Raw genomic sequence first — 23,119 nt, 5'->3', positions numbered from 1 at the left:
ACGCTCCGGCGTTTTCCCTTGATGGTGGCGCTGCACTAGGAAGCAGGTGGAGCGCGGGGTTCATTGACTACTCCTCGTCGCCATTGTGGAATTTGAATTTACACACCAAGACTTCGTATTTGCTTAAGAAACTTCTTTATTGCCGGAGCGCCGGGAATTGCGACCTCTCTTCTAGCGGTCGGCGCCTCTAACCAAGATGGCCGCCTTCCGCTTCTTCCCGCTCCCCTTCCCGTTCCGGCTGCGGAACAACTAGAGCGCTACCACACACAGTGGTAGGACCTTTGCTAAACTGCACAGGTCACCTTTCTTTTGCATATTGATATATTTGAGTGTTAAACGTGCACTAATGTAATACCACCAAGGCCCAATAAGTGTTACCAATTTTGACAATGATGAAATAATGTAGAAATACTACTTAAAACTGTGCCGCATAATTTTCCTTTTCTTGCAGCATAATGTACTCAATCCTGTCGCAAAATTTGGCCCACTCCTGCCCCATGATACCAGTGGCTATTCCTCATAAAACAGAAATGACACTAAGAATAATAACGTGGCCCTCGCATGTGTTTCTCTGACAGTGCTCCGCCTCCGGGGCGCGGACCACAGTTCAGCCTACAATAACAGCACGCAGAAAACAAAGACCAAAGGAACTGCCGGGCAATCACTTCCGGTGCAGCATGGGCAGCCACTTCCGGTGCTGCAGCAAGCGCTGTGGCCTGCAGAGCAGCAGCCGGGCGGTGTCTTCCGGTACAGCTGTAGTGACGGCCTTTTCCGGCTGCAGGGGGCGGTCTGTTCCGGAGCAGGGGCGGTCACTTCCGGTGCAGCTGCGGACGCTCTCGCTCCTGATTGGCTGGCTGCTCCTGGGGTCGGTCATTGTTCTTGAGCCCCCTGCAGCCTCGGTCCCTCCCTGCGCCGCCCACCGGCCTGTCAGTCGGTCGCCGTCTGAGCTCTCGTGGACTGCAGCGGGTCTGGAGCCGGGGAGCTGTTACCGGAGGTGAGGCCCCCCGCGGGAGGACGGCACTGCTCATTCAGGGGGTGTTAGGGAGCTCAGCTCCGTTCGTTCACCCGAGTGTGGCGGAGGGGCAGCTGCACCCCTCATCTGCCCGTGCCCCCCCTCTTCTGTCCGTGCCCCCCTCTTCTGTCCACCGTGCCCCCCTCTTCTGTCCACCGTGCCCCCCTCTTCTTTCCACCGTGCCCCCCTCTTCTTTCCACCGTGCCCCCCTCTTCTGTCCACCGTGCCCCCCTCTTTTCTGTCCTCCGTGCCCCCCTCTTTTCTGTCCTCCGTGCCCCCCTCTTTTCTGTCCTCCGTGCCCTCCCTCTTCTGTCCGTGCCCTCCCTCTTCTGTCCGTGCCCTCCCTCTTCTGTCCGTGCCCTCCCTCTTCTGTCCGTGCCCTCCCTCTTCTGTCCGTGCCCCCCCTCTTCTGCCCCTGCATCCGTCTTCTCACCTGCACCCCTCATCTGCCTGTGCCCCAGCACCTCTATTCTGCATATGCCCCCTGCACCCCTCTTCTGCTCGTACCCCCCTCTTTTGCCTGTGCCCCCTTTTCTGCCCCTATCCGCTTTCAGTGCCCCCTGCACCCCTCTTCTGCCCCTGCACTCCTCTTCTGCCCCTGCACTCCTCTTCTGCCCCTGCACTCCTCTTCTGCCCCTGAACCCCTCTTCTGCCCCTGAACCCCTCTTCTGCCCCTGAACCCCTCTTCTGCCCAAGCACTGGCAACAGAGGAGGCAAGAGGACCCTATACTGGGAGTTGAAGAGAACCAGGAGCTTCTGGGAGCAGATGAGGCACGAGGAGCCTCATAGTGATGCTAGGCACTGGGGGCAATGAGGCACAAGCGGTCTCCCGGTGATTGGACTGGTACCTTTTGTGCATTTCAAAAAGGGCTGTGTCAGAGAGAAGCTTGTCAGTTCAAAGAGACTGGAAACCAGAATGCAAAACAATGAGCGTCTGCAGCAGCAGGACAGGAGCCACGATTGCAGAACAAACCTTGAAATGCTGGATGGTTGGCCACACTCGATGAGGCACAGGGATGAACCCACCCATGCTTCTTTGCTCAGGGTTATGTGCATGTTGATCCTGAGAGCCACTGCCTTCTTGAGCTGTGAATTATTGCTTTGAGGTGGCGGCAGATGCCTGTAGACTGGAATCTGTTCTGTAGAGTGCAGTGTCCTTCCGTGCCACGTGTGTTCATGGCTTGTTACTTGGCATTTATAGTGTACTTAAACCATTACATTGTGTATTACATATGGTTCTGCGATTTCCTGCCGGCCAACATCTGTCATCTCTCCCGTAATCAGGGTATCCCTGTCCCGATGTCAACAGATTTGTGTTATTATTTTGTTAGCTCAGATTACAGAGGCTAATGTTGACGACCCACCAGTTAGCTGCATTTGCTTTAATGTTAGATTGCTTCCTACACATTGCTTTGAGATATATAATGGCCTTCATAGTTTTAAGACAGATTTAGTATTCATTACAGAGATGTGGCTTAATCGCCATTCTGTGCAAGACCTGACTATGGCGGTACTGACTAGTTATAGGGTACAACAAGCATTTGCAATGCAATAGGTCTCGCATTTATGAGAGTTTGAGCTGATGGCATTCTCAATGACAATGCCTTTTATTTATGTTTTAAAACAGATAAATAAAAGGCTTTGTCATTTACAATGCCAATAGCTCAAACTCTTGCAAATGTGAGACCTATTACATTGCAAATGCGTTTGTGCTATATAAATTGTTTTATAATGAGTTAGAGAGCGTGTCCTGCCTGCAACAGCAGGCAGGACAAAGCTGTTTTAGAACATAGTGCTTGGAGGCAGTAATTAAAGCCTGCTGAGTTACAACACTCATAACAGGGAGTGTCGCCATGGGAGGTTACAAAATGAGACCAGGCAATACTATGAAGGGACTACTAAGCCTACTGACCAATTAAAACACAAAGTTTCCAAAGGACAATGACACAAGCCAATGAAAAATATGGGTGGGGAGTGGTGGAGCTTCAAGTCCCTACCTGAGCACAATCAAACCTCGCAGAGCAGTACATACGATGCCCAGGCTCAACCTAAAAAGCATCAGTGGGGTTCACCCACAAAAAGACCTCGCTTTTAAAGTTTTATCCTGAAGAAAACCTGCATCAATATGTTTCAACCAGAAGAGCAGTTCACTTACTGGCCTTTGCCATTACAAGAAAAAGCATTAGTGGGGTTCACACACAAAAATATCTATTTTAAAGTTTTATCCTTAAAAAAAACCCTGCATCAATATAGTTAAACCAAAATAATAGCCACCTTAATGAGCTTTCCCCACAAGACAACCACCAACAATATGATACAGCCAAAAGAATGCTTCTTAAATGAGCTTTTCTTACGTTAAATCTGCATTAGTAACTTCCACCCTACTAGAACAGGTCACTTAACGGATCATGTCTTAAAGAAAACCTCATCAGTGAGGTTCAACCGAAAGAACTACTCCCTTAGTGAGGTTTCCCAGATGAATACAATGCACCAACACAGTACAACCAGCACACATCACTAAATGAACTTCACTCAAACAAAAAAAAAAAACAGCATCAGTAATGTTCACCCACAAGAACAACCCATTCAATATGGGTTGGCAAAGAAAAAACTGCTTTTGGTTCACCTACAAGAGCAGTTCTCTTAATGAGCTTCACCCACAGGAAAACCTGCATGTGCATCATTCACCCAAAGAGAAGCCCACTTGATGAGATTCACCCGCAGGAAAACCTGCATGTGCAGCATTCACCCAAAGAGAAGCTCACTAAATGAGATTCAGCCACAGAAAAACATGCGCTGCCTTATTTACCCAAATAAAAACTTGCTTCAACACTGTTCACCCACAAGAACATTCACACGACGAGCTTTGCCTATTCAAAACCCTGCATCCGCAGCATCCCCCTCAGAAGCAGCTTGCTGGATGAGAACTGCCTACTCAAAAACCTACTTCAGTAGCGTTCTCCCACGAGAGTAGTTTAACTAGCTTCATCTACAAGAACAGCCTGCCTCCACCCGTGTTACATCAGTATTACCCTACTTCAATGCAAGACAGCCGCGGACCAATCATCTTCTGAAGGCAAACACAATTTTAACCAGAGAACCACCCCGCCTTGCCCATAGGTAGACTGCTTCAACTAGCTGAATGACAGAAGCACTCACAAATTATGTATACACACAGGAACTGCTGTGTTGAGTTCACTCATAAGCAATCTATTCTTCACTGAGGTTCACTCACTGGAAAACCCTACCTCAAAGAGTCTAGGGACCAGCGGTGGGGCCGAGGGAGGGTCTTGGTAGGATAAGAGACCCTACCAACTGGTGGGGTGACATGTTGGGGCTGCAGGGTCTGTTTGAAAGCATCAGGAGAAGGAAGCTGTGAGGCGGTAGACAATGATCTTGCGGGGTTACAGGCCACTCAGTGGTGGTGTGATACCCATGCAGCTGATGGGACCAAGACACACAATGTGTGATGAGGTCTCTGTCAGTAAAAGCCGTGACCATGGTGGTTATTGGGCTATTTTCAGTGGTAACATAAATTGGCTGTGACTGTAGGGATTGTGGAGGTAGGAATGGTACGGTGGCAGCCATGATGAAGCTCTTGAAAGTTGTGGTGGCCTTGTTTGATGTACGAGGTGGAGCTGGTCTTTGGTACTAGAGAGGCATGAGGGGCTGAGAAGTTCACAGTAACAAAAGGCTAATACAAGGCAGCAAGGGCACCATGGTGGAACAATGTGATGTTTGGTGCACAAAGGGTTGGATGAAGATCTAGAGTTTGATGGAAACTGTAGCGGGAGAGGTCCACAGTAACAGAGATGGGCATATTGTGTGGTCAATGAAGTGTGGCTCACTGGTTAGAGCAGGCAGACCCAGAAGCAGAGGTCGGCCAGGGACCAGGGTTCAATTCCCGACGCGGCAGGGTCTTGAGCACAAATGTCCATGGACTCGATAATTCTCGCTTTGGTGCCTGACCTAATCATGGGTTCACACTCTGCAACTCTGGGCATTAAGCTTGCTTAGTCTCCACAACGGCCCCCCCGCCTGGCTTTCACCTTGGGGATGCCCTGTAGGGGCTATCTCACAGGGAAAAGCCAGGACGGGTTCCCAAGGCAAGCGTGGAGATACCCCTTCGGGGGTCGATTCTGGCGCTATATAAGAAACATAATAATAATAATAAGAAGGGTTTTTGTTTGTAGTCTATTAGCATTTATTTAGTGTACACTTACCAAGCATGAGGTCTACAACAAAAGTGTGAAGCGAATGATGGTGGAGGGAGATGACCCAAGAATAAGGAGTCCATAACAGTAGAGAGTGCGTGTGGTGGACGCATTCATGGCGGCGGAGTACATGATGTTAGAGATATGTGCCCGGCCACGGAAGAGTGTGGTGGGCTAGGTAGAGGTAGGCTTTGAGAAGTTCCAATGTGGAATCCGTAATTGAAGATCGGTTAAGGGAAGGAGTGGGACTTCACGGTTGGGTTTGCTTTGGTGGAGGCAAGAATAGTGGATGGGCCTGCGTTATTGGGCAAGGAGACATAACGGGGAGTTACACACTTTGTAATACAGAGTGCATGGTAGCAATGGAGAGGGTTCAATGGTGGTAGAATTGATGTTGGACTAAAATTACAGGGTAGTAGGGTACATGTATGAGAAAAGGTCGATGGTGGTAGAGTAGCTGTTCGGTGAGGGGTGCGTGGTTGACAGGATGCACACTGGCCGGTCACTTGTCGAACTGAGGTATGGAGAGGGGATCAGGATGGTTGGAAGACGTGTGTGATCAGGGGTCTATGGTGCTAGACAAAAAGTGTGATGAGGTCCATAAGAGGCATGGACAAAGCTCCATGGTACTACACAGTATGTATGGTTTAACGTGGTAGATGAGATGCACAACGAGAGGCCCAAGGTGGGAGACGAGGTGTGTCTGACTGGTGGAGTAGATGTATGAAGAGCAGCCCGCGGTGGTGTAGATGTGTGGCCACCGGATGTATAAAGAGAGGTGCATGGCGGTACCTATGTGTGAGGGGGCATCTAGTGGTCAATATCTGTCACATGAGGTACATTATGGTAGAGATACATGACATTGGTCCGTGAAGGTAAAGAAATGAGACATGAGGTGAATGGTGGTAGATGTGTGACACAAGGTTTGCGTAGAGGCAGAGAGGTCTCACGAGAGGTTCACGGTGGTAGAGGTGTCTGTAGTGTCCCACTGTGTGACAGACGCATGATGAGGGGCTGTAGTGGCGGAGCACGTGACGGTGAGTGGTCCACGAAGACGGATGGTGTATGAAAGGTGCTGATGATGGCAGATATGGTCTAATGATGGTCGGTCCATGGCAGCAGGGTGGGCTGCACAGGCTTGGGGCGCATAGAGGAAGGGTGTGGGGTATACAGTGCTGCAGTAAAGTTGGGGATGGTATTCTACAGATTACCAACCCACCTGGTATCATTACAGCCCCTCACCTTGGGTGACCACCTAACTCACTCCATGTTCCTCACAGGCCCAGTGCAGGCCTTTTACTTCCAGTTCATTGCTACACGAAGTAATGATGTTGAAAACTCGGTGGAATTAAAACCAAGCCTACAAAACCCAGAATGCATCAGGAGGTCACAGGAAAGCCCAGTCCGGGGAAAACTGCGTTAATGAGTACATGGAGTGAGACGACCACCCTAAACAAGGCATGCCGCTCCTCAACCCCAGGAGCCCCCCTACAAGGCACTGCACGCAATCATTTCCAGCTGCTGGGGACATTTCTACTCCCACGGGCCCCCCCGCTGCCCCGTTCCGATTACCCCGCCTCACTACACACAGGCCGCCCCCTCCAAACCACAGACACTAGGACTCCCATTTCATCTCTGCTAATAGGAGGAGCTCGAGCCAGGGTGCCCAGGCACCCTTGTGCTTCTGGTTTCTGGGCACTGCAATCAGCGGGTTACATTCGAGGTGTCAAAAATCAGGGCATTTCAACGCATAGTATGAACACATCCCCGGCACCGGTGATGTACAGCGGGGCGGGGGGGTCTAGAAGCTGATGCGCACGCGGTCCTGGCTTTATGGGGTCCACTCGCGGTAATGGGGTGAGGGGTTCATGGTAATAGGCCAAAGCCTCCATGGAAGATATCAGGAGTGGAAGTGATGCTGGCGGGGGTCTGCGGGGGGCACACACACACACACGGAGGGGGGTGGGATCCTTGGTGGTGGTGGTGGGGGGTCTTTGTTCAGATAAAGGTTAATGATGCTAATGGAGGCTCCTGGCAGGGGGTCGGACACTCACCGTCAAATGCCGGGTCTTCATCCCACGTTAGGGCCGCCACAGCCCCATCACGGCCCGCCGAGCCCACCGGTCTGCCGGATCAGACTCGACAGTGAATCCGAGGCCCGATCAGGGTAATCCACTGGTCTCCCAGAATGATCCGGGGGTGCGCAAAGATCCGGGGGTCTGCAGCGCTGGGAGAGTCCACGGGGGTCGACACCCGGGGCCCGAACCGAGATCTTTGGACCGAACCAATGCAATGGGCCCCTGTCTCAGCACCAGAGCCGGGGGGCGAAGCGAGAGCACAAAAGAGGCGAAAAAACACACGTTTCGAATCCGAGAAACCAGGCGGGTCCATCCTCTAACTCCTAAAGGGAATAATATGTATATACAACCACTGCAATGCCTCCTTCCAGCAAGGAGAACAAGGTAACAATGACAGAAAACCGCACGCACAAAAAAACAAGCATTTGCATAGCCAATAGGTCTCGCCTTTGGGAATCTTATAAGTATTTCGCCATGCAACATTTAATGTTGTTGCACCAAGGATATTGTGCTGCAGAACTAAAAACGTATAAGGTCCCAAAGGCGAGACCTATTGTCTATGCCAATGCTTGTTAGGCCATACTTTGTTTTACCTTTATGTGCATTTTTCTGCAGCTTGTATATACCAGGGAACTCAACCAGAAGCCATTGCAGAGCTTTACATAAAAACAGATACTACACAATGTCGGATTCCATTTTTCAGGCATGGGGAGATTAAGTGGTTTTCTCAGAATCGCAGTATGTTGAACCAACGCTGAAACTCCAACCTGGTTACCCAGCTCCAAAGTCTGAAGCTCTGGCCAGTAAGCCACAATCTGGGTAGAGCGAGGGGGGCAGGCAGAAGACCCATTAAAGTTCAGCTTGTCATAGGCTTGAGGTTCCAACATGAGCCCGAGTTGGGCGGGAGCCAGGCTTGAACTTTCAGTGGATCGCCCACCTTTAATCTGCCACATGTGAATAAAGTGCCAGTAATGCAGGCCCACGTAGGTGTGCGAATAACCATCTTAATTCGGTGCACGTTGTGTTCCATTCTTTTGCATCGTGCTCAAGATAAACAAAGGAAATTGCCACATTTGGAGATGCAGAAAACACAAACCAAATGTTATTTTAGAAACATAGTAGGAGGTTACATAGATAGGTCAATATGGAACAACAGCTCACTGTATGTAGCAACATCACAGGCTCTGGTCAATCTACAGCTCTGTGCTCAAAATTAAACTGCAAATCCATCTGTAAGTGGATTTATCATTCTCATGCATACGCTTCATGTCTGTATTTTTTCCTAGTTATATATTCAATTGCGGATGCTATGTGCATGTGCAACGCTCACTCTCCCCAGCATATAGGTAATTTTTCGAGGCATTTCTAAAAGCTGGGCAAGTTCCAACTCTCGTGAAGCAAAACCCTTTTGCAGAGGTGTTCCAAAGCTGCCATGTTTCCCAGTTCCATGAATAACTTGAGAGCCTAGTATTGGTGTTTCCTTCGGATTCCAGGGATGGCGGTCCTGGATTAAGTGAGACTAAAAGGTGCATAATTCTAAGAAAAACGGCACTCTTGCTATGTATTCTGTACTAGAAAGTATCAGAACCCTCCTAATTTCAGACGAAGTGAATCAGAACTACAATACCCAGAATGCATTATGTTGTGGCCATCTGCCACCGAAGACCCGTTCACAATATTTTACTAATATTGCTTACATACAGGACATGTGCAGGTGTGATGCACGTGCCACCGTTCTCACTGCACTACCTCATTAAGCAATGCTCGGTGTGCAGTAGCTTTGCTCACTAAGGACGCCATACGCAGCACAACAGCATATACAAATCTGCATATAGTGCACACAGAGGAGCATGGCTTTTCTGACACGTACACTCTGGCCAGAACGTGTGTGCCCAACCGGTGTTGCAAGAAACCAATCCTTGCACCACACACGTGGTACACCTAGGCTTTAACAATACCTGGAAGTTCACAAGTAAACCTATACCACCTACGTCGGAGAGCTCCTGATTATTTTCTTTGCAATATAAGAGTCCTAGTCATGATCAAAACAGGACTGCGAATACCAGAATGCAAAGCAAAAACACATAGCTGGTAACCTCTCCAACTGAGTACGCTACGGGGGTCTTAGGTACGTCGATTTAAAATATAACGGACTTGCTGACACACGTTTTTGATAATGCTGCTCTGCCTATAGGAAGGAAGCTGAACTTTAAACTACAGTGCACTTTCAATGTCCACGTGCTTTGCGAAACCAAGTACCTGCCTTCACATTCAAGGCCCCAATGAAAGTCACGCTTTAAAACACGCAGCTCGGTTTCCTCATCAGGGGCCCCTTCACTCTGCTTAAACCTCAAATCGGCTGTGGAGTCCTTAACTTTAAGAAATGCTGGTGCTTAATTTGCGAAGGAACTTGCAGGTGATGGAACCGGCAATTGTTTTTGGGAACCACTGCCATGAGCTTATTTTTCTTTATAATTAGGCAACAAGCAAAAGAGAACAAGGCGGCGGCCCTTCCCCTCTGTGCTGTCTGCTCGGTCCCCAGACCCCCCGCCAACGGAGGTGAGCTGACCCTCCCAAGATACCCCCTCCTGCTCTGTCTGTCGCTTTCGTGTGCTCGGTTATGGGTTTTTTCATGAATGAACACTGTGGCATACACATTGCAGCGATTCACAAAGAAGAACATGGCGGATCTGTCTGCAGTCGCTTGTTCCTCTCAGTATATTTATGCATATATAACAATTAATGCACACAGCTTCCCCTTCGGTGATTCTTTAAAATTATATAATTATATAACCCCTTCCCTTCGGTAGTTATGTGAAACGTAAACAAATAAAAGGGATAAATCGATAACGAAACGAATCCTTTCATTTCAGAAGAGACTGTCTGTATAAACCTGAGCTATTAAGTGTCCCTGCGTCTCCTGTTTGGTACCGATTCTACAGTTTAAGCACTCTAACATGGTCGAATAAAAATCTGTTTCCTCTGGAAAGCACGCAGCCCTGCCTCTCCCCTACCTCCTCGACTGCCCAGTAACGCACAGGAATGACAGCACAAACGGGGCGGAAACAGGATACTGAATCCCGCCCCTCCAGGAGTTTCTAGCCTGCCTCATGGTTGCCAAGGCAATATTTCTAAAAATATTGTCGTGCTACCGTAAAGCAGGTCATGGAGTCATCGAGAGGCAGGATCCAGAGCAGACAAATCTGCTCAACAGGAGCTTTTTCCAATGGCAGGCCTCCGTTTCAAGAGGCCTGCCAATGGGAAAAAGGGGATGTGTGGCTTCACGTCATACTGAATTCTTCTCCTCACAATATCTCTCTGCCTGCAGCAGGGCCATGCCCTGCATCTCAGGCTTCGACCTAAAAAAGGGGCGGAAACAGCTACTTAATCCCTCCCCTCCAGGACTTCATGAGCAGCCTTGTGGTTGCCATAGCAATGTTTCAGGAAATCGACTTGGGACACCAGAAGTCAGGTCACGGAGTCCTCAAAAGGAGGGAGTATAGCGGACAAATCATCCAAACAGGGGCATTGTCCAATGGCAGGCTTCCATTTCGCAAGGCCGGCCAATGGCAGAAGGAGAGTGGTTTCATGCCCCTTCTTGCTTACAAGAACTCTCGCCTGCAACATCGCATGCGCTGCAACGCAGGCTTCGACCTAAAAAGGAGATCTTGATGCAAGAAAGAGCTGGGGTATTCCGAATCATTTACAGAAATGTTTACTAGTGTGTTAGGGCAGTGTTTCCCAAACTGTGGCTCGTGCCCCACCATTGGGTCGCACGCTGATTTTTGGGGAGCCCTCTAAGCAATAACTGAAGATGCCTTTAAATTCTGTATTTGTCTTGTCACGTTTGCTGTGTTTCAAAGACGGGTCCAATGTCAGCCTCTGTCTTCTGACAAATTGCTGTTTTTTTTTAACAATTGATTGGTATTTTCAAACTCCTCTCATTTTGCAGTCAGAAAAGGAAATTAAAGTGAATTATTAGACAGTCATGCTGGGTACAGGGAGTGTTAAAAGGAAAGGCTGTCGGGTGACATTTTTTGTGACCCACTTCAAAATCGTAAATAAATGAACTGTACACGTTCAGCAGTTAGGAAAGCAAAAAAGATAATGTAGCACCTTTTTTTGTAATTCTGAAGTGTGATGTAAACAGACATTCTAATAGGATCTAACCATCAAGATACTTTTACTTGGTAATACATTATTTACAAGGGATTTCAGTCCTCCTATGATAAGAGAAGATTGTTCATTGGAAATAGCTGTAAATGAGCTTGCCAAAGCTACGAAAAAGTTTGTGGGTTCTTGTGCCCTGCAGAAGTTGAGGATTTCTACCAGACAATTGTTATCTGCAAAGTGGTATACTAATGCGCTAAGGGAAGTAAAGCGGGAATGTAATGCTCTTGAGCAGTGATTGCAGTACTCTTAAGTACTCTGAAGGACCAGCAGGCCAACAATATCACACTAAAAGCTTATCACAAACAGCGCAGACAAGCAAAGAGATCATTCTTTGTAAAAAGATTGGAGGAGAATAGTGGCTCATTTTGGGTGCTATTTAAAATAGTTAAGGAGCTGGCCCACCCTCACGTTTTGAGCAAGTCAATCAGAGTTGCTGTCGGGCGTTGTGAGGAACTGGCTGCGTTTTTTCATGAGACAATTGATTCTATATGTTCGAGCTTTGAAAATCGCCCTGTCGTGGAGGACAATCTTTTTAGAGGTACCAGTCCTCATCGAGGGTGTTTTTTTAAAATTTTTATTTTTAAAAAAAAAAATTACAAAACGGAGGAGATGGTGAAAGACTATGGCAAAGTTGAAATCTGGTTCACGTTTGAATCCATGCCCGCATTTCATCTATTCCAGTTTGGCCCCTATATTAAGCCCATATTTCACACTGCTTTTTAATAAATCATCGAAGAATGCAGTGTATCCCTCTGCCTGAAAGGGTGCCCTGGTTTTCCTATTGGTGAGTAAAGCTGGCGTGGTGCTTCTAACATGTCCAATTACTGCCCTTCTCGCTTCTGCCATAATGTCCAACTATCAAACTTTTTTTTTAGAGAGATTAACGAGCTGCTTGACCCCACTCAAACTTGATTCAGATTTAAAAACGCCACTGAACCTACCATGATAGCGGTATTGGACAGTATCAGGAGTCAATCCGGGTAAAGCCGCTTCCCTTATCCAAATAGACCTGTCCAATGCTTTCAATAGTGTCTCTCGTAGTCTATTGCTGCAGAGGTTGCACGGAATTGGCCTGCACTTTTGTACCTTGCAGTGGATTGGCTCATTTCTGAGCAACAGATCTCAATTGGTACAGCTGACCTCTTTTAATTCTAAACCACATTGTTTAACATATATATTTAATCTCTGGGGGCATTGTTATGGCTGTGGGTTTTAGATCCTTACATATGCTGATGATACTCAGCTCATTATTTCTATCCATGAGAGGCATACGGAGACATGAATTAGTAAAGTGGATACAGGCATATTGTCTGAAACTCGACGCTGACAAAACCGAAATCCTGCTCTTTGGTGGGGGCTTGTTGAGTTTGGCACGACTCCCGGTGGCCTATGCTCATAGGACTTGTTCCAAGACCAAAGAAGGTAGTCAGTAATTTAGCATTCTAATCCAAGATTCCCTCTCTATGCAGGATCAGGTAAATGCTGTGTGCTGGAGGTATTTTGGACTCTTGCGCTTGCTGAGCAGGTGGTTTCGGTGGATCCCCATGGCGTGGTGGAAGAATGTTGTACAAACATTGATTATGAGTAGGCTAGATTACAGCAATGCTCTGTATTTAGGATTCGCTAACTACTCGTTCACCACCTTCAATCTGCTCAAAATGCAGCAGCAAGATTGATTTGTAATGGTACTAAGCAGGGCACAAGTCCTAGAAAAAGAAGTGGGGGGACGCTGACGTCTCAACAGGCAGTGACGTCACGAAAGGTGGCTTGCACCATCAGACTCATTGCCTCTCCTCGCTCACGCCTTAGATTCGATTGCATCAGAGAAGCCAGCGCGTGAGCCGCATTCTGAATGAGCTCCGATCTCGCCCCAGAGAGGCCAAAGAGTGAATGTGTGGCTCCATTTGCTCCAGTAATCGTGCTTCTGGTAACATAAGTGGGGGACGCCGTCCACCCGCGTGGTACTCCGACTCGAGCCCTGGTACTAAGAGGAGTTCGACTAGGGCCTGTCTGAATTCTTTCCACTGGTTTCCTGTGCGCAAGAGAGCCACGTTCAAGTTGTTCTGCAAACACATAAAACACTGACACCGGTCCCAGCGCGCGCTCCCTGCTCTTCTAAGCAGGCTCAGTTATATAACAGGAGAATTGGGAAATCCAGAATGGGTGACTTGTCTTTTGATTACTTAGTGGCCTCTCACTGACATGTCTTGCTTCTTATTCTTCACCTCACTTCGGATCTGCAAACTTTTCGGAAGATGTTGAAGACCTGGCTGTTTCCACTTTAATGGCCTTTAGTGCTTGGAGTTCGGGTAATTGAGGTCTAGTGCCAATATCCCCCAGGAAATGATGATGCGCTTAATAAACAGGAAATAGTATGGACCATGGGGTCCTCAATGGAATTTAGAAAAGCTCCAACCTTCCCATTAAAATGTTATTTTTCATATTTGTTTATGAATTAAATACAAGATTTCATCATTTGTGTATTTCTTTGATGAATACCAGTTTCTTTATTTCTGTTTGTATTGCTTTGCAATGTAAATCATCGGAAATGCATAGCTCCAGGTCCCTGGCTTCCTGGCTTCCTGCAATGATTCAGTGGGGGGGGTGGGGGGGGAGGGGGGGAGGGGGGGAGGTCCACAGAAATCAAAAGAATAGGAACCACTGGTTTAGAGCGCGTTCTTATCTTTAAAATGGCCTCAATATTGTGTTTTAGGTGATTGCTTTTGTTTTATCTTTGTATTTCTTTTGAATCCTAGCTGAAACTGACCATAATGCTTGGAACCATGTTAAAGTTGCGATTTTAGGGATGTTATCCTATAAACGAGCTTAATTTCGTTCAAAGAAACTGAGGCAAGTGCATGCTTTACTTTCAGTATCTTAACAGAAAGAAGAAGCCATAACCCGAATCCACTACGATACCCATGAATTCTGGGTGGATTTTCTTGCATAAATATATGACCACTATCTCCAGTAGGTATACCCCTGCCCCCCTCGTTGCCCCTCCTTCCTGGGCCCGGCCTTGTGCTTTGCTCTTCTTTGCTTTGCATTCGGTGCCACCAAATCCACAACATACCAGCATCCAACTGGATGTTGTACCTCTGCATTGACAACAGCACTCCTGTGGCCCCCTCTCCGATCTAGAATTCTCATTAACAGAAACACATGGGTATACAAAACTCCTCATAAAAGTGGATGGGGCCCACAAGACCAATCTTGCACAAGAGTCACTTTTCAAATAAGCGGTACAAAAGGGGGTGGTGATGGACGGAGCATCTGAATCAATCAAACACTCACACCCAGTCAAAAGATCTGGGTTTAATCCATCACCGTTCTTTAGCCCACTCTGCCACCCCAGTTCAGACATGGCTATATGCAAATCAGTCTGACCCTGTGCCTCATGGGAACAGTCCAGCCCGTACTGCCAAGCCATGTCTTTCCTGGACCAGAAACAAGCTTCCGAGGACCGGTTTCTGGCATTCCAGCCGTCTTCAGCCCAGCTTGCTTGAATCCAGTGGCAAAGTGAGCAAGGGACTCACGTCTGAGCATACCCTGCCACACTTATGGCGGCCAGAGGCGGTACAAAAGGGGGTGGTGATGGACGGAGCATCTGAATCAATCAAACACTCGCACCCAGTCAAAAGATCTGGGTTTAATCCATCACCGTTCTTTAGCCCACTCTGCCACCCCAGTTCAGACATGGCTATATGCAAGTCAGTCTGACCCTGTACCTCATGGGAACAGTCCAGCCCTAACTGCCAAACCATGTCTTCCCTGGACTGGATCAGTTGACTGGGGGTGAGTGTTTGTATTGTCAACGCTCCGTCCATCATCCCCTTTGGTTTTTTTTTGTTTGCCCTAAGTTGGCAGGGTATGCTCAGATGTGAGTCCCTTGCACACTTTGCCACTGGATTCAAGCAAGCCTGGCTAACGACGGCTGGAATGCCAGAAACCGGTCCTGGGAAGCTTGATTCCGGTACAGGGAAGACATGGCTTGGCAGTTCGGGCTGGACTGTTCCCATGAGGCACAGGGTCAGACTGATTTGCATATGGCCATGTCTGAACTGGGGTGGCAGAGTGGGCTAAAGAACGGTGATGAATTATACCCAGATCAGTTGACTGGGGGTGAGTGTTTGTATTGTCAACGCTCCGTCCATCATCCCCTTTGGTTTTTCTTCAATTTTCAAATAAAGCATTGGCACTGCAACATGAACATTAGCAAGCATTTGCAATGCAATAGGTCTCGCAGTATTTAAGTTAGAGCTTTTGGTATTGCTTTTGATATTGTTTTTCACAATCTATTGTAGTACTCCTAAATAATTTTTCCGTGTAGGCTGTTAGTGATAAGGCTATATAGTATATTTTTGTAGGCAATATGTAGTAGGAATACCTTCAACTGGTTTTGCTAGTTATGAATACAATTTGTATTTACAATACAAAGTACATTTTTCCTGGTAAATATTGATGTTAACGTTTTGATTTTGTATTTGAAACTTTATTTTTGTTTTTGTAAATACCTGAACGGACACCTTTGAATTAAGGTGAAGCGTACACAATTAAACATGAGTAATGTATTCCATTTAATACTGGTATGGATGGGGGCTGGCTTCATGTACAAACAAGGACAACAATTCAAGTGAAAGTTACAATGGAAGGGGAATGCTTAAAAATTAGACGGATAACCAGGAAGACAGCACCAGAAAAAGTATGTTTTTAGAAATGTTCTGAACAACTGATCCATGATCAGTGCAGTGTGTTAATTTTGCAAAAATAAACATTTACGAAATGCACACTTTCATGGCTCACTTACCAGCAAACAAAATTCCTTATTCCACCTGGTGGAAACTGAGGCCCAAATGTCTTTGCCTGGCTTGCCCCACGTTAGAGGAAGCGTAGCCTGGCATTTCCATAGAATGTTCTGCTGGGAACATTTGCCCCAGAGTAGGGACACTGCATGCAGTTCTCATCCACAAACTAGATACAGGCGAACGCCCGGCCACCCCTCCTCACCCTCCGCCAGTTCCAACCAACAGCCGAAAATGAAGCTCTCACACCAGAGACCCCCCAATGCCTTAATTCGCTAATCATGCAACTCAGCAGGTGCCTGAACACCTCAGTCAGCCGCAGTGCATCTGACAAAGCTGCTGCTGCACAGAGGCAAATAAAGTGGTAATCATAAAGGCAGGGGAAAAAATGCTGTCGGCCCCCTAGAAACACCCAATCTACTGTCTTGTGGTCTGCCATGGTTTGTGTGCGCGCAGAGGCATGAGAAAAGAGGTACGTAACCCTGCAAAGGTGCAGGTGGGAAATGTAGTTTACTGGCCACACAAAGGCAAAGTCCTATGCAGCCTCTGGTGTGAGCAGGCAGGGAGTAGCTTCATAATAAGAATTTAGGGTTTAGTCTGCAAATACCCTGCAGAGACAATGTGGGGAAATGCCTACCTGGTGGCCAGCACTACCAACGTGTTCGACAACCCTTCCCTCCCAGCGGGGCTGAAATACTTGCAGTGATTAAGCACCATCAGGAGAGTGTCACTGCAGATGGTAGCCCGATGTCCCCCCACCCCCCGGCACCAGGTTTAATTTTACAACAAACCTGTGCACACCGGGAGACTGACGGAGCGACAAGGCGGCACTGATCATGCAGAGACTAAACATTTACTAACTTGTTGCGAAGGAGCAAAGAAAAAAACCACAAGTTTAATAATGTCAGAATAGGGGGAAAAGAAATAACATCATGGACCACGGGAGGGCGGGCGGAGAAGGCATGGACAACGGGAGGGAGGATGATAGAGGTGGGCAGAGAGACAGCACAGACGAAGGAAGGGAGGGCGCGTAGGTGGGGAAGGCACTGACAATGGGAGGGAGAATGAGGGGGTATTTTGAAGGCACAGAGTTGAAGCGCCACGAACGATGCGCAGCCTCACCGGAAGTCAGGCAAAGTCGCCTGTGACGGGGGCGGGGCCGCGTCCGGACCGGAAGAGGAGGCAGGCGGAGTGAATGAGTCTCGCGGCCCGGGGCTCCTGTGAGCGGTGGAGAGCCCCGGGGCCGCCAGAAGGAGTTTGCGCAAGTGTTGCACATGCCCGGTGCCTGCCACGTGCTGAGAGTGGAGTCCCCCAAAATTTGCCCGGTAAGTTGAAAAGGGCTGGGGGGGATCTTGGTGCACTCGTGTGTGTATGCATGTGTGCGGGGGGGGGCTGGGTGCACTCGTGCGCGCACGTGTGTGTGTGTGTGCGGGGGGTGTGTGTCTCTGTATGTGCGTGCGTGCATGGGCGCTCATGTGTGTGTCTGTGTGTATGCGCATGCGTGTGTGGTGTTTCGAGCTTCCCAGGAGACAGCGGCTGGATTGTCTCCTGGCGAGAACGTGCTTCCGCGCGCTTAGCCGAGACCTAAAAATGAAAGGGTACAAATATTCATACAACATTCGAGTTGTTGTGTTTTGATAATAGGGTCAGTGAGTCATTCGATTGGAGCAGAAGGACAGATTTACAACCAGGCTACTTGGTGTACCTTGAGGGTTCCTTCCGAAACTCTGTTGGATTCAGAGCAAGTGTCCCTTGGGGGGCCGTCTGCCCTAGCCTGTACCTCAGGTAACAGTTCTGGTAGATACTTATTAAAAAATTGTCCTTTCCATTGGCTTGGGAGTCAAAGAGTCAAAGACACTATAGTGGCTTGCTTATAAGGAAAACCTGTTTTGTCATCTCAAATTGGTATTTCTGAAGCAGAGTGAAGCCCCAGCGCCTCCTTTGTGTGTCTTAACAGGACCCAAAGAGCAGGACCTTTGTGGGCTGTGGACAGGCCTTCCCTTGGTCACAGCCGGAGGCGCAACTAGAGCCAAATTTCGGGGGCTGGGGGATAATTCTTCCAGCAATAGGCAGAGCGGTGATGCAGGGGCTCTAAATAGAGGTGAAAAAACAACAAAGCCTCATTACCAAGCAAATGGTATTTTAAAGACCTGTTAAGTACTCCGGTGTTGCTGTGTGTGTGTGTCTGCCCGGGAAGCTGTCTCTTCCAGGGCTGCCACACGCGACAGGGGGCAGAAGTCCTTTGAACTCAATAGGCGTTACGCGCCTGGTCACTGCATATATTGCCTGCACCTCCTGTGGGTCATCCAGAGTACATTGGACCCATTAGTCCTTCGCAATCCTTCAGTGAAGATTTGGACGCTGGCCTAGAACTTCCACTAGGCAGGCTTGGTGGAGTGGAAACATGAAACCCAAAATCCAACTTCTGATGAAGTGGCAATATTACCTCAAAGACTGGCGATCCTAACTTAACCTGCTTTGTATATAGTGCTTCATCGTGTCATATGCCAGCCATTTCTAAGCATTGTAAATAACACATTTTACTGTTCCTTAATTTATGGTTCTCGTTTTGCAGAGTTTGTAAAGCTGCAAGTCTGAATCTGCCGTGCCAGGATTCAAACTCGTACTCTGAGGAACACTGGCTTTTGTCATGGTGAGCTTTTAGCTCAATCAGCTATCCTGTTGCCAGTGAAACCTCTGGCAGTTGGTCAAAACTTTCAAGAAGGCTTGTTGCTGGAGTAATCCGTGCCAGGTTGCACATCGTAGTTGTGCCTGGCACTGACCCTCTTGCTGTAAGTCAGTAGTGGTCAGTTGAATGCAGTCGCAGTGCCCGGTGGACTGTGTTCCAGGGGACAACGCCGACTATTGCATTCTGTGTTAGTTAGGTCGGCCATACTTCCTAAGTGAAACTAGCCCCCGGTCCATCTACCTACAGCGTGGGCTGCCCAAGGTAATTGACTCCATTCCAACCGTACTCCTGCCAATAAGTACATAATATTCATTCACTCTCAGAATCCTATCCCCTGTACTTACTGGCAAAAATGGCCAGGTATGCACTATGCCTTCCTTCAGGAATGGCAGTCCGGGCTGGGCTGTTCCCATGAGGCACAGGGTCAAGACTGATTTGCATATGGCCAGGTCTAAACTGTGGTGGCATGGTGAGCAAAAGAATGGTGGATTTAACCCAGATCTCTTGATGGGGGTGAATGTTTTGACCTGTTCTGCATTCCGTCCATCAATTGTGTGTCTTTTGCTTCCTTCAGGAATGAGCTGGCATCATATAAAGTTTGGCTGGCGAGGGTTGAGGGTGATGTCGTGGTCACATATCGTCGAACGTTTGGTTGACAGGGTTTCAGGGTTATGTTGGGGTCACATTGAGCTGGGAAGCTCTCTAACCTTCTGAGCCTTGCACACTCCACTCGATAGCTGTCGAGGGACGGGAGGGCTTTAGGATATGCTCGTCCTGTGAGGATGGCTCTTTTTGGCAGGGGTTCTAACATTTCAGACTGTCAGTCCAGAGCAGTCATTTGTTCTAGGACCAATCCATTGTGGGATAACCAGGGGAAGAAAGTGGGCCTTTGGATGTCAAGGTAGAAAAGGGTCATTACTCAAAGGCACAAAGAGATCTGAACTTCTCGATGTCCAGTCCCCAGAGACTGATGAAGTCCTTTTGAGCAGCCAGTGACAATCCCATCCTTCTCGGAGTGCAGTAACATTCCCCACCTTAACCACAAATAAGTATACTTCACTTTCTCGCTGAGCAGCTTGTAAGAAGAGGGGAAAGGCACGGAATATGAACGTGTGTAAGAAGTAATACGACGCCATCTTGGGTGCATATTTTGATGACACTCTTTCCAGCATTCATGGAAATTGTAGTTTCCTGAAGAAGTATAGTATAATGCAACCTCTGGTCTTGCTACAGAACATAGGGCCTTAGCCATTGTTTTGGGCAGAAACTGTCTGACAATCAGTCGTCGGTCCCGCACGCCCTCTTAGGATATAACTGGTGTGTAGGCGGTCATAAAATGCTTTTTTCCACAGTGGCTTGTACTGCGGCCCAGAGAAGGGCTCCAGCGCAAGCCTCAGTAGAAAAAGAAACTTTGTAAACATCCATGCACGGTGTGCCAAGCACCATGTTGTGCGTGGCATACTGTTTCCAGTTTTTGTTTGTGTTCCACAATGCATCAAGTAAGTAGACCGAAGCATTACATTATACAATATTATTATAGTATAGGTCAACAGGAATCCTCTCCCGGTCTATATTCATAGCTCCCTTACCTTTCTGTACAGCTGATATAGAGCAAACTATCCTTAGTTTACCTTTCCACATAGATGAATGGTTCCAAAAATGGATCTGCCCAATATAAGCAATGTCTCACTTTTAACAGATGGAGTGGTATTGTGCATTTCTTTAGAAATAATTTTTTTATAAGATGGTGTATATGTAGAAGTTTATTGTTTTAAAAATTAAAGTGCAATAAGACACATAGGTATAAGGAGACATACAGTGGATTATCATAGACTAAGATAATCATGGTTTGTTACTAATAAAGGAACTTTAGTTGATATAAGTGTTTTAATATTGTGTTAAAATAAATTATTTTATAGGTTGTGATAATTTCCTGAAGAAGGCCTTGGATACGTCGAAACACGCGTCGAAAAATTACCACATTAATAATGATCTGACTGTTACCCCTTGATTGTATTTTGTAATATTGTATTTTTATTGCAAAAATCTTATTGTTGTCACAGATGTGCTATGTAATGATTCTTTGATGTTTTTTAACTTGTCATACATTTTTATTAATGAACCATAAACACACTACATATTTTTTATATGAAAATGTTATTGATTTGGATTTTTTTGCCATACCCTCCGCATATATATATATATTTGTATTGATCTATGATTGCCTAGGAACTGTTTTTTCGCATATGTGCGTGGCATACTGTGCATGGATGTTTGCGGTGCACTACATGTGCCCCCCGGGCCATTTAGCAATGGCCTACGGGGGACAGGGACCCTGCTTTGTGCTCACTGAGTCAGCTTTTTTTATGGTGGCAGGACTGCCATGAAAAGGCAGTCTGAAAGGGCTCCCTAATGCCTACTGCGGTGTTGTGCAGGCACCGCCTTGATTGTAGGCATAGGAGTCCAACCACCGACCCGACAGGATCTTGGATCCTGTTGGAGACGGTGGTCTTTCTCTGTGACATTATTGCTCTGTATCGTAATGCAGTGGTCTGAGTGATGCCCTGTATGTCGGGCGGACCGCCACCGACGGCCTGTTGGTGGTGGTCTGGCTGACATCATAATGAGAGCCATAGTTAGCAAATAGAAGTTTGCTGTAACCGGATTACCAGCTTACTTTAGTTAATTCACCCTTGGTGGCAGTGCTGCATTTATTTAATTTTCACCTAATCATTGTGCTGTTAATCCTCCCATTAAATTATTTTGACAGTAACGTGCTTCCTGAGTTGGGAGGAATGTGCTTCCTGAGCTGTTAATATCAAACCTGATTCACAAGTTGTTTTTCAGATTGTGTGTGTTGACTCGTGTTTATCAGCTCATCCGAAGGCCAGAGGTTTCATATGTAAAGCTTGTGTCGCAGCATGGACTCCTTGTTCTAGTGTGTAACTGCACATTGTGATGTTATTCACCTTCTCTGGTTCAAGCCTCACCTGCTTATCTGCCTCTTCCTTTTTGTTGTAGATTCGGTCGCTATGGCATCCCGTGTGGGCCCCCGAGCAGCAGGTACAGATGGCAGTGACTACCAGCACCGGGAGCGAGTGGCCTCTCACTATCAGATGAGGTAAGATATGTGCTCTAAAGGCACTTGTCACATCTTGCCTCCAAGGCACAAGTCGGGGGTACACGCAGGTACATGGGCGTCCACCCACTATTTTCACAGGGAGGCCGCCGTCCCCCCTGCCTAGAAGGTGGGCACCACAGAAATATGCTGAACTCGTCCTGGTGGAAGACAACGGGACACATTCAGTAGCTCCTGTACGTTGTCTGCTTTCAATTCCCAGCAGCAACGTACAGGCATCGAGGGAGCTTTTTTTTCACTTCTAGCTGGTCCGAAGTTAATGGACGATCAGGCCTACTTTTGTTTGAATATCCTGACTGGAGGCGGCCTGGAACCTCACACTTAAATGTAAATGCCACGGAGGGGAAACAAAGCCACCCAGCTTGTTATCTCTTCACAGTTACTTCAGAGAGTCTTGGTTTTGCCTTTGTGCAGTCCCTGTATTTAAGAGATGCATGCACTGTAAGAAAGTCAAATGTGTTGGTCTGTCCCAGTATGTACACAAATAACAATTTCAGTAGCACTATTTTATTTCTTATATAGCGCTACGCAACCCAATGCAGGATGTCCGAGCTCTTTATATAACATACACATTATACATTGACAATACATCATGTACATGTGTAAATCAATGTACAAGATGAGTTACATGAGACAGGATTACATTGTGTAAGAGTCACAAGTCCTTCAAAACTCCCTGTGCTATATTACAAGGATTACATTTTATGAACTGCAGGAAACAAAAGGATGTCTGTGTTAAAAGCAGTAACCCACTTTACTATCTACATAAAATTAAAATCTGTCACCTGCATGTTAATTGATGTGCTTTAACCATATACTACTGTCATTCAAACCTGGGACTTCACAAAACACAGATCTCTCCAACAAATGTGTTAAACTCCAGAGTTATCTCACCATTACTATTCCCTGAGATTTACTGGGCACCTCCACAGCAGATGCCTTAACCCGTCCTAAGAGTTTAAAATGTAGACTGTGCAACCAGTTAAGCCAGTGGTTCCCAAACTTTTTTGAC

General features: G+C 47.3%; 1 protein-coding gene across 1 annotated transcript in view; it reads left to right on the top strand.

The window, feature by feature from the left end:
- Positions 1-693: 693 nt before the first annotated feature.
- Positions 694-23,119, top strand: part of JAGN1 (jagunal vesicle mediated transporter 1) — a 58,323-nt gene continuing 35,897 nt past the window's right edge. The window contains exons 1-2 of the mRNA XM_086939378.1: positions 694-994; positions 21,990-22,089. Coding sequence (XP_086795504.1) covers positions 22,001-22,089 — 89 coding nt within the window. The 5' untranslated portion in view covers positions 694-994; positions 21,990-22,000. The remainder of the gene's footprint in view (positions 995-21,989; positions 22,090-23,119) is intronic.

This window comes from Lissotriton vulgaris, chromosome 9 (assembly GCF_964263255.1).
Source record: "Lissotriton vulgaris chromosome 9, aLisVul1.2, whole genome shotgun sequence".
Taxonomy (NCBI): Eukaryota; Metazoa; Chordata; class Amphibia; order Caudata; family Salamandridae; genus Lissotriton; species Lissotriton vulgaris.
The sequence above is the reverse complement of the archived record's forward strand: the minus strand, read 5'-3'. Positions and strand labels throughout refer to the sequence as shown.